The 11,542-nt window shown below is 42.2% G+C and overlaps 1 protein-coding gene across 2 annotated transcripts; it reads left to right on the top strand.

The window, feature by feature from the left end:
• The first annotated feature begins 326 nt into the window (after nt 1-326).
• Nucleotides 327-11,189, top strand: ssrp1a (structure specific recognition protein 1a). Of its 2 annotated transcripts, none has more exons than XM_088388099.1 (18): nt 327-465; nt 1,004-1,077; nt 1,353-1,538; nt 5,686-5,791; nt 5,963-6,156; nt 6,242-6,342; nt 6,519-6,648; nt 6,779-6,882; nt 7,145-7,273; nt 7,381-7,602; nt 7,948-8,020; nt 8,641-8,773; nt 9,072-9,117; nt 9,196-9,331; nt 9,448-9,615; nt 10,056-10,153; nt 10,244-10,424; nt 10,771-11,189. In XM_088388099.1, the coding sequence occupies exons 2-18, from the start codon at nt 1,024-1,026 to the stop codon at nt 10,834-10,836; spliced, it is 2,127 nt and encodes a 708-aa protein (XP_088244225.1). In that variant the 5' UTR covers nt 327-465; nt 1,004-1,023; the 3' UTR covers nt 10,837-11,189. The 2 variants fall into 2 exon arrangements, with proteins under 2 accessions (XP_088244225.1, XP_088244233.1); XM_088388107.1 differs by having other exon boundaries at nt 343-404.
• Nucleotides 11,190-11,542: the final 353 nt, after the last annotated feature.

The raw sequence follows: 11,542 nt of genomic DNA, 5'->3' as shown, positions 1-11,542 counted from the left end.
GATCATCATTATAATTTCATGATTTCCTTTAAATAAAACGTGCTTCCAATTTTATTTGGGGAAAAAAACGTGAAGCGTCTTCCACTTGAACGTGGCAGTCTATTTACATTAGATGGGTTCAGCGACATCTAAAGGTAGAAAGTAATCACTGCATCACTGGGTCATAGAGCGCCTAAAAACAAAAACAACAAATTTTTACGTTAACAAAATAATAGGCCGAATTTTGAAATTTACCGTAAAAAATGGCATTTGCATCAGAATGTAATAAATATATTTTGATTTTAGAGAGTGCGTTTCATAGCAATACCGGAAGTAGTCGCGAATAACGTAAAGTGCTTCCTGTGACGTGGGTTAGCGCCCGTGCTACACGCGGGAAACAGGCGAATCTCCTCATCATATTGACAGTAGGGCTTTAAAGTTTTCCCACGGTGTTAATGGTTAACTGTAGGCAAGCCTCTAATATCTGTAAGTAACAAGACGTGTTTTATCTGTCCATTTATTCCGTTTCCATTCGCTATTTAATTCAGCATGCCGTCACTTTGTTTCCTTACACTGGCATTGCTCGCTCGCAGCGCTCGTTGTGAAGTGTGTGGCGTCTAAATGGGGCGGTGCTTGATCCCGTTTGCTTTAACTCCCGTAATGGCTGCAGTCTTTCTGACTGCAACGCAATGCAATATGATCAAAGAAGCGCACCTCGTGCAATTCAAGTTAGCGCAGACAGCGAACGTCGTAGCGATAACTTCAACGTGTTCCGCGTACTTTATCCAATGGAACACGACATGATGTTTGGAAACAGTGCTGACATGAAACTATTCATGAAGTAGGATGAAGCAGTGGTTGAGATTTGGATACTTGAGCAACATTGCAAGTTTACAGAATCATTCCTCCTGTGTGCACATGACGTGATGTATCTCCCTTATGACTACTTCCTGCTCTTATCTACATAACGTAATTTACCGTGCACATGAAAACAAGTTCATTTATATTCTATTTGTATCTGCAGAGCATCAGCCTGTAGTCGAGATGGCAGACACACTGGAGTTCAACGACATCTACCAGGAAGTCAAAGGCTCCTGGGTATGTGCCCTATCAAAAATTCTCTTGCGAATGGACAATGTTCTGTGACCATAAAAGATACCTGATTTGAAGTATGAGACATGCTGACAATGTATATTGTTAAATGTTTACCTCACTAACATGTATGTATTGTATCATGTTTTCTTATCCAAGCTAGAATTATTGTCTAAACTGTACATTTTCTGCACGCTTAAGTTTGAACAAGTCTTCCAAAACCAGGTAAACACTAGTTAATACTTTTTCACAAGAGCCTGTGCTTTTTTCTTTCTCTGCAGAATGACGGCCGGCTGCGCTTCAGCAAGCAAAATGTGGTGTACAAGAGCAGCAAGACGGGAAGGGTGGACAGCATCCCAGCAGGTGAACTTAGCCTGGCGCAATGGCGACGCGTGTGTTTAGGTCACGGAATCAAGTTGAGCACCAGCGCGGGACACACCTACAAATATGACGGCTTCAGGGACACGGTGAGTGTATTACACGTGCACATCAGTTCCACCAGCTCTGCGTCCACATTTCGAGGAGTGATCTGGCAGTTGTTTTTGTGTTCATGCTTTATGTAGTTTCCTCTCTCTGGAAGCCTATAGTGAAATGTTGGAATAAACATTACCTTACATTGGCAAGAGACCCAGGCGTGCTTATCTCGTGGAGTGTTAATGAAATTAATGAGGTGTATGAAGTAGGTGTGTTCCAATTATATGTGATTGGCCGATACTAATGCCAATCATACAGATTCCGTGTCGAGTTACTTATTTTTCTTAAAAGATTCATCTGTTGTTTTTGTTTTTAATAATTTGATCCGTTCGAGTTTTTTCACATTCTTAAATCTCATTCCCTTGCTTATTCAAAAAAACGATGTTGCCTCAAATTGACAATGAAGAAAATGCACAAACAAATTATTATGTAGTTACTTTTTGGTCTGTAACATGTCAGAAAATAAGAGAAATGTGGCTCATTATATTACCCTCGTAAAGGTAGGTCTCTGCAATTGTCCTATATGGATCAGACACAAAGATAATCACTGATTATTGAGAATATTACAGCGTCCAAACTTGAATGTCTGCTATAAGTCCAGACAGCGCCCCTCTGCAAAACTCGGTGATCAAAGGTTTTCAACTGATGAGCGGAGCGCAGCAAAGCTACATGCTAATGCTAGGCCAGTGCCTGTGGTGACCTTCCCATCGAAGTCAAATGCAAATAAGCATTGAAAATAAGCCATAGCTTACTCAATTCTCAACTGATTTTCATTAGACAGATTTTTTTTGGTCATCGCCAAGCCTGTGTAATCAATTGCAAACGTAACAGGCTTGATAAAAAAAATTTGGGGAGACTCAGATTAACACAGAACTCACCAACACTGTCATATCTAACCACTCAAGGACTTCAATCCTTAAGTGTGTTTGTGTTACTAGCATTCGAATGTGTCATATTTAACAGTCTCATTTATGTCCGTTTTTTAAAACAAACTGTGACTTAAGGTTGAGTGTGAAATAGTGACATCTTATTTTAGTCATTTGAGCAACGATGGTGAAAGTTAAATTAAAGGAATCATTTACAAATTGCTTCACTGACTGTCATGTTATTGAAAAGCAACAAAATTAGAATGTAAATTTCTCTATAAACACAATATGACATCATAGGTCATCTAAAATGATTGATGATCACTGATCACGCGCTTCTATAAAAATCGGCCAATCGCAATCGGTGGCCAATCGTTTGGAGCACCCTTACTTAAAAGCTAATTATATTGCCGTTTGGGTATGATATATATTCTCAGAAAAGATCTTGGGTTAATGGCCACCTATTAATTTCATAGCTCCCTGAGGGTTCTGGGGAAGTCAGTCAGTCAATCACACATATGACACACACACACAAACAGGCAGGCAGACATTTACACCTATGTGCAACATAGAGTCCAGCGGTACCTTGACTCAAGAGTTCATTCATCATAACTGATGTCACTTAAATAGCAAATTAGTTTCTTTCATTGAAATGAATTGTAATCTTATTAATCCGTTCCTGCCCGCAGAAAACCACCCGAGTTTTTTGGTTAGAATTTTAATGAAAAATAAACGATTGTGATTTATTCATATGAAGAAAGGTTCTTTGGGTTTTTTTAAGCCATAAACTGGTTAAACTGTGTAATTACGCTAAAAGTCAGGCTCACATTGTAATACATTTGTCTAAATGGGTGTGGCCAAGTCAAGAGCCCCCAGGCAGGTTGACTGTTTACCACACGGTTAGTTCAGTGATAGTGACTTGTCTGTGGTCTGTGTGAAAGATTTCATTTTGTATTTGTTTGTTTGTTTTGCAATTCATCCCATTCGATAAAAAGATGAAAGTGCATTGGCAGATGCTACTTTTCTTACCCCCCCCCCCCCCTTCCCTCAAGCGCCGGCATATCTGACGGTTGCTCGTAACAGGGGTTGCATAATATACCGATACAAAAGCCTCGCCTCATTTACAAAACTTGACTGCCTCCCTCACACAGTGTTCTTTCATGATTAGACTAATAGCAATGAATTTTGATGGTACATATTGGATTGATGAATGTGTGAAGCTGAAGTTGAATAAGAAAAATAAAATAAAATAAAAAATTGCAATATCTGTCAGACAAATCTGAAAAATCGCCTTTTAATCTTTACCTGAAATCATCCAGCCCTTTTACCAAGTACCAACCTTTAGTACCAGTACTACTTGTACACATTTCTGCAGTTAGCGAATAGTTCTCCTCAGAAAGCCAAGCGTGCTTGCTTTAAGCTGTTTATTTGTCACTCCTGGAAAATACGGGCAGTATTTGTTGAAAATGAAACACCTTGGTAGACTGTAGTGTACTTTATTCAGTCTGAAGCTCCACACACTAACAATTTCAACAGTTTTTTTTTTTTGGGGCATAGCATCAGTCATTTTGGTATAATGACGACAGACATCAGGAGTGAAATTTTGACTGGCAGGACAATGTAAAAAAAAAAAAAAAAGCCATCAACAGCTCATAACAAAACAAAACAAAAAAAGAAACTTAAACAATGAGAATCCGACCTAGAATTCTAGTTACGAGGCAGCAGCGCTAACCAAAGCACCACTGTGCTGCCCCCATGTGAACGAGTTGTTGAAAAGTCTGCGTGTGTGTGTGTGTGTGTGTATGTCAGGCCCTAATAGGATTAATGAGCGAGCGCGGCATTCGCACATGTGCTGCATAAACAGTGTAATCATGGGCTCATGTAAGTCAGTGTTTATATCAGTTCACTGAAACAATTTGGCTAAGACTGCTGTGGAGGAAAAGGTTTTTTTTTTTTTTTTTTTTTTTTTTTTTTTTTTTTTTTTAAATCTCCCTGTGTGTTTTACTTTTCCCTCTCGCTCGCTGCCGTGCGTGCACAGAGATTGTCAGGATGCCAGGAAATGAGTGGAAAGAAGGCTCTGGTATAACCCGAGGTGGTGTGAGCAGCGTCTCCTGGGGTTAATCAGACGACTTTTCGGAGATAAATCCTCACGTCGCCAAGCACCGGAGCGTGATGTCATTGTTTAGTATCCCTCAGACAGTGTCAGTAATTGGTCAATGACTGCAGGTTTAGCCCCTCTGGCTGTGTAGACACGGTAACCTTAGCGAGATGTTGAACGTGTGCCTGCGAGCAGCTCTGTTGTGGACCAAGCTCACCTTTAAATAATACATTTTTCCAACATGACATAACCAAGGCACTGACATTACTTGAGGACTCGTTTCACTCGTAATTCTCACTGTATTGACATATTGCACAGTGTTGTAACATCATCGGAATGGTGGTTTATATACAAACCCAAGGATTCATATATAAATGTAATGATGTTCCAAATTAGTAGAGTCCTATCTAATGTTATTACGATTATTAATTAACCTAACTAACCTGCACCAGTGCGGGAATGTAGTTTGTTTGCAGAGCAGAATAGAATCAGTAGACACCATGGCTACTCTGGACTGAGCTGTGTGGTGTTTGTTGTAAGACTTGCGTTTATTAGGACAACAACTACAGTGATGACATGGTGGCGTACAATGGAAGAAAACGGTCCACATTGAGCTCAACCACTAAAACACGTGCTCTTTTTTTAAACAACGTCACGAATGGACTAATGAGGAGCCTCTCACACACACACACACACACACACACACACACACACACACACACACGTATATATACACACACTGATTATGCGGGCTCTAATTAGCAGTATGAAGCACGCAGACAGGCAGATATCCAGGTGTGTAAACTCCCTTCCCCACAGAGTCTCATTCTGTTCTTCCGTGCATGCCACAATCACTTCCACATGTGACGAGGACAGTGCCTGGATGTGTGTGTGTTGTGTGGTTGTAAGCGAGCCCGCAATCTAAATAAACTCTGTCTGTCAGCGGCAATGTTGAGAGGAGGAGGACAAAGTAGTTAGATGGATTATGTTCACCTCCTGTGGTCCTGGGAGGCCCGAACAATAGGCGTGGTTTTAACAGCGTCAATTTAATTAGCCCCCCGAGCCCTTGTGCACTTTTTTCTCATTGGTGAAGAAATGTTTTGCTAAGCTTTGACCCATGCATCACTTCAGGGTTTTCCTAACTACAAATTCTTTGTGTTTGTCTCCCTGCATCAGGACTTTGAGAAGATCTCAGAGTTCTTCAAAGCAAACTACAACATGGAGCTAACAGAGAAGGACATGTGCGTGAAGGGGTGGAACTGGGGAACGGCCAAGTTTTCTGGTAAAAACACAACACGCCAATCAGCAATCATTACTCAATTCAGTGCCTGTTGCTGTCAGGCACAGAACACAGGTCACAGTCTGAAATGAATCGAGTTCAATTTGCGTGTATTTGCACACCTAAAAATAATGTTCTCAAGAAAATCAGTTCCAATCAAATTTTCCACTGCAGGGCCGTTGTTATCGTTTGATGTGAATGACACGACAGCCTTCGAGGTCCCTCTAGCCAACGTGTCACAGTGCGCCACGGGCAAGAATGAAGTCACGCTGGAATTCCACCAGAACGACGACGCCGAGGTCTCGCTCATGGAGGTCCGCTTCTACGTCCCGCCCAGTCAGGCGGACGAGCGGCAGGACCCTGTGGAGGTGAGAGGGCGTTTCCCTTGCCGCTTCCTCGTTGAAGCTATTTCGCCCCTGCGCTGAAAGCGAATGAATGTTTTCCTCTTTTCAGGCCTTTGCCCAGAATGTCTTATCAAAGGCGGATGTGATCCAGGCCACGGGAGATGCCGTGTGTATTTTCAAAGAGCTGCAGTGTCTTACACCCAGAGGAAGGTAAAATCACCCACAAGCCAAAAGCGTCATTCAGATCAGTGGTGTGCAAAGTCAAGCCAGCTCTGTTCTTGAATCTACAAATGACATGACTCCTCCGTCTGTCAGTTTCAAAAATCGAATGTTTCCAACCTTGCCGCTTCTCAACTCTATTAAACACGGTATGTGTATGTGGCCAGATATGACATTCGCATCTACCCAACCTTCCTTCACCTCCATGGTAAGACGTTTGACTACAAGATTCCCTACACCACCGTCCTTCGTCTATTCCTGCTGCCACACAAGGACCAGAGGCAGATGTTCTTTGTGGTATGTGGACTTTTTTTGCTTTCAAATTCTTTTAGAGGTGAGATGTTGTCTACTTTATTTTTACGTAACTTTTTTTTTTTTTTGTGAACATGATGCATCTTCCCTTCCCACCTATTGTCTTTTGGTGTAGATTAGTCTGGATCCTCCCATCAAGCAGGGCCAGACACGATACCACTTCCTGATTCTGCTATTTTCCAAAGAAGAAAACATCAGCCTCTCACTTACCATGAGCGAGTGAGTTTATGTGCTGCAAGTACACTCGAGAGACACTTGATGTACAGGAAATGCATCGTATCTCCGGAAACTGCAATTACCATAATGCACGATTAACACTGCAGGTCATTCAATTGTGCAGTTGTGTTTCCATTAAGTCAATAAAATGTGTCCTCATGATACCCTTTTTGTCTTGCAGTTCACACGGCCATTCTAAATAGTTTTTCCCACTGGGGGGAAGCAAAGTTCTACTGGTTGACAGTATTTTTTTTCTTTTCATCAGGGATGATGTGGAGCGCCGCTTTGAGGGCAAATTGAGCAAGAACATGTCAGGGTCTCTCTATGAGCTGGTCAGCAGGGTGATGAAGGCCCTGGTCAACAGAAAGATCACAGTGCCCGGGAACTTTCAGGGGTACGCTCCGAATGCCTCATAATGCCAAATATTTTCTTTTTAATGTTTTTTTTTATTTTTTTATGACCCCCACGTAAATAATCTTACCTCTGCCACTTCCTGCCCAGCCACTCTGGTGCTCAGTGCATCACTTGCTCCTACAAGGCAACCTCGGGTCTCCTCTATCCCTTGGAGAGGGGCTTCATCTACGTTCACAAGCCCCCTGTACACCTGCGCTTCGAGGAGATCTCCTGCGTCAACTTTGCCCGAGGCACCACCACGACCCGTTCCTTTGATTTTGAGATTGAGACCAAGCAGGGAAACCAGTACACTTTCAGCAACATTGAGAGGTGACGCCATTGTGTTGTTCGTGCTGAGTAATTTCACCGGTCAAGAATAGACCACATCTTGACTTTTGGTTGAAATTTTAGAATGACCCCAAAATGCACTCCATTATAATACTCAGACAATTCGTAGACATGTACACCCAAAAGTTCAGAAAAGTTCAATTCAAGCACGCTTGTAAAAGTAAAGAGTGCATTTAATAAAATAAAAAAAAAAGGTCACCTTAAACTCAAATATCCTCAAAATGGTGAGAGCACTGTCATTGAGAACCCTCATTTCCTGATATTCCTTACGGTTTTATTTCATTCACCATCCTCACATTAGCGAACATCTTCCATCTCCCCCTCCAGGGAAGAGTACGGCAAGCTGTTTGACTTTGTCAACGCCAAGAAGCTCAACATCAAGAACAGAGGTTTCAAAGAGGTAACACAGTCGCCCTATCTCATACAAGACACCCTTATGTCAATCATAATCCCACTTAATGACACTTGTCGCCCTCCCTTCTCCTTATACTTGTGCTCGTGTAGAAGAAGGTGCGTATGTTCGTCCCGTGGTTGGCGTGATATATGCTTGCATGGCGTGCTGCCCGAAAGCCAGCCCCGTGTTGTTAATTTACATTGTGGTTGGGTGTGTTGCAAACATTTCTTTTGGATTGGGAGAAATTCAACGAGTGATTCTTGGCTAACATTGGACGGGTGCGGGCGCGTAGCGTATAACTAACTAACTGTGTGGGTAGGGGTTTGCATTGTGCAGATTTGTGGCCTGGGGTTGGTTGGGTTGGTGTGGCAATAACACAAATACAACTGTGGTTGGAGACAACCCAAAAACACACACATTTAAAGTTTTTATGCACAAACAATGCTGGCTGGGAAATCAATCAGGGCTTTTTTTGCTGAAGAATGCTATCGTGACTGAATTGAACTCATTTAATGAAAACTCTGATCTCTTTTGAACTTCTACTGTCAGCGCTTCCATGGGATGGTGGCTTGTGTAGGCAGGCTCTTTTAAAGCATTTGTTTTCTAACTGGGTACTTTATTTCCAGGGAATGAAGGGTAACATCGACGAGTACAGCGACTCTGACGAGGACAAACACGACGCCTACTTGGAGCGCATGAAGGCTGAGGGCAAAATCAGAGAGGAGGGCAATGACAGCGATGATTCCGACAGCGGCAGCGGTGAGTTGACGAGTACATGTTTAGAGCAGGAGCAGCAAATTTGTTCACGGGCTTGGTGAGAGGCAGTTCTACTTGTTAACTCTTGCCTGATATGTTCTTTTTGGGAACCTTAAGAGGCTCTCTGTCACTGAATTAAATTGTAATGATTTAGTGGTGTGTGCATTATAACTTTTTATAGATTGTTTTGAGCAGTAGTCAATAAATATTCCCGCCGGCCACTTTATGACACGGACATTGACTTTGACACTTTGTGTCTAGAATATTAAGTTAGACTTTTCTTTCCCTTTTCTTTCTTTAGATGAGTCTTTCAATCCTGGTGAGGAGGATGATGACATTGCAGAGGAGTAAGGAAAACGTCAACTCCTGGAAACACTTTTTGCTCTTCTCACCGTGAAGACAACATTTTTCCCCTCTGCCGTCAGGTACGACAGCAAGGCGTCGGCCAGCGACAGCAGCGACGAAGGCGACGGGAGTGAAGATGACAGTCCAAAGAAGAAGCAAAAAGTTGAAAAGCCCAAAGTGGTGAGGGAGAAAAAGGAAAGGAAGCCACGCAAAGAGGTGAGAAGCAAGAAGCTGGAATCCTGCAAAATGTGATGGCGCTGACCCTTTTGAACAGCAGTTTCATGATTTTTTTTTTTTCTTTTTCTTTTTCTTCTTCTTTCAAACCACCACAGAGGAAGCAGAAAGACAAAGGTGGCCCCAAGCGGCCGATGAGTGCCTACATGCTGTGGCTCAAATCCAGCCGTGAGAAAATCAAATCGGACAACCCCGGAATCTCTGTCACAGAGATCACCAAGAAGGGTGGTGAATTGTGGAGGCAGCTGGGCAAAGACGAGAAAGAGGTGAGGGATGAGGAGGACCATGGATACGCTGACTGCGCTGTGATTTGGTTTAGTTTGTTAAAATCATAAAACAAAATCATTTTCTCGCTCAGAAAATTCGTTGTGAAAAGTCAAAGCTAAACTGAGCCTTACTCACAAAATAACCCCTTCAAATATAAAGCAAAATACTCTTATGGGTACTGTATAATCCTGGTAAACACGATTTTTCTTGCTCGTCACTCACCTCGTCAGGCACTTTTTAACACCATTTGCGCTCAGTCACAGATACGATTGTAGAACGCGAAGATGCGTGTTCCTCACATGTTTGGCAGTGTGTTTTTATAATGCAAAACAAATTCCTATCCATTATAGAGTAGTTCAAAAATATTCAATAGCTGCCACCCTATTCTGCTTAACATCACATTCTGTCGTGGTCTGCGCCAATGTTATCCTTTCTTCAGGAGTGGGAAACCAAGGCAGGAGAAGCCAAGAGGCAATACGACATCGCAAAGAAGGAGTACAAGGAAAGCGGTGGAGGAGACTCTTCCATTTCTAAGAGGTAAGACTCATAACCTCACATGACTTATTACGTACGGTCAGGCTACCCTCTCTAATGTTTCCTCATCTGACCCCCCGCCTCTCCCTTCAGGGAGGCCAAGAAGTCTGGAGGCAAAAGGGAGGACAAGAAGTCCAAGTCCTCTGGAGGAGACAAGGAGAGGGAGCGCAGTGGCGGCAACGAGAGCTTCAAGAGCAAAGAGTTCATTGAGACCAGTGAGAGCTCGTCTGACTCGGACCATAAGAGCAAGTCCAGGAAGAAGAAGAAGAAGGAAGTGCGTATGAGCGGCGATGACGACATGCATTATCTTATCCACTTCATCTGTGGCTTTCTTTCACATCCTCCAATCTCTGCGGTCAAAAACAAATCACTGCACAACATCTTCATCGTCTGAAGTTCCAAATTGCTTCTGAGTAATGCGTCCATGAAGCCTAAACAAAATCCAATAAAGCAAACGTCAACTTGGCCAGTCACACTGTGCGGCGCTTCGGTTCACAAACTCACAATGAAAACACCCGCAATCTTGTAAGGATAAAGCGCTTTGGATAATGGATGCATGGACACTTCTTAGCCATTAATATAAAATAAATTTACTAACTTAACATCTGTTTTTAAACCAGGAATCAGAAGAGGAGGAAGAGGAGGCTGCATCCACACCTGCGAGCTCAGAGGAAGAGTCCGACTAAACACACACACGCGCGCGCACACACATACACTGACATACAATATAGCTCACTCAAGGACCAGGCATTTACACTTTTCATGTTGAGTTCTCTCAATCGGACTGAAAACAAAACAAATCACCAAAATTGTAAGGTTTGCTTTAAATTTAGCACAATATCACCAACTCTCCATCACTGACATCTTTCCTCAAAGCTTAGTCTTGATTTTGTGTTGTTTTTTTTTTTTTTCCTCCTTTTGGTGTTCCACCACTTACTGTAGTTTTGTAGCGCTTAATGGTGCAGTTATTAGTTCAGATTCCATTGTCATGTTTCTAGGATTGAATAAAACTAATTTTTAATAAAAAACCCAAAACTCATGTTCTTTAGGTGCATATTTGCTTCCAGCATCAAATTTCTACAGATGAAGTGTAGTTTTATGGTTGCTTGTAATTCAATTCAAATCAATGAAACACATGGCAGGAAATGACAGCTAATCTCTTTAATTTACCAATCAGTCACCAACACGCGTGTTCTGTGAGCCTAAATTGATCTCGGTAATATTGTGTGGGCTTGTACCATAAACACTATACAGTATTGCATAATTGACGTCCTCTTTGATATCGATGTTACTTACAACATTCAAATGTAAACATTGTCTCTTGAAGCACTAAGTCAACCCACGTTCCCTTTCAAATACAATTTGCCAGAGAGTAAGTGTTTCGTTTTTAAT

Source organism: Syngnathus floridae, chromosome 1, assembly GCF_059516105.1.
Source record: "Syngnathus floridae isolate MCC-2025c chromosome 1, RoL_Sflo_1.0, whole genome shotgun sequence".
Lineage (NCBI taxonomy): Eukaryota > Metazoa > Chordata > Actinopteri > Syngnathiformes > Syngnathidae > Syngnathus > Syngnathus floridae.
The sequence above is the reverse complement of the archived record's forward strand: the minus strand, read 5'-3'. Positions and strand labels throughout refer to the sequence as shown.

What these genes read in the sequence shown, in the direction of transcription:
- ssrp1a (XM_088388099.1), top strand. Translation starts at nt 1,024, where the DNA reads ATGGCAGACACACTGGAGTTCAACGACATCTACCAGGAAGTCAAAGGC. An exon ending in AGGAAGTCAAAGGCTCCTGG is followed by an intron (nt 1,078 to 1,352) that starts GTATGTGCCCTA and finishes CTTTCTCTGCAG; the next exon opens with AATGACGGCCGGCTGCGCTT. An exon ending in AGAACAGAGGTTTCAAAGAG is followed by an intron (nt 8,021 to 8,640) that starts GTAACACAGTCG and finishes CTTTATTTCCAG; the next exon opens with GGAATGAAGGGTAACATCGA.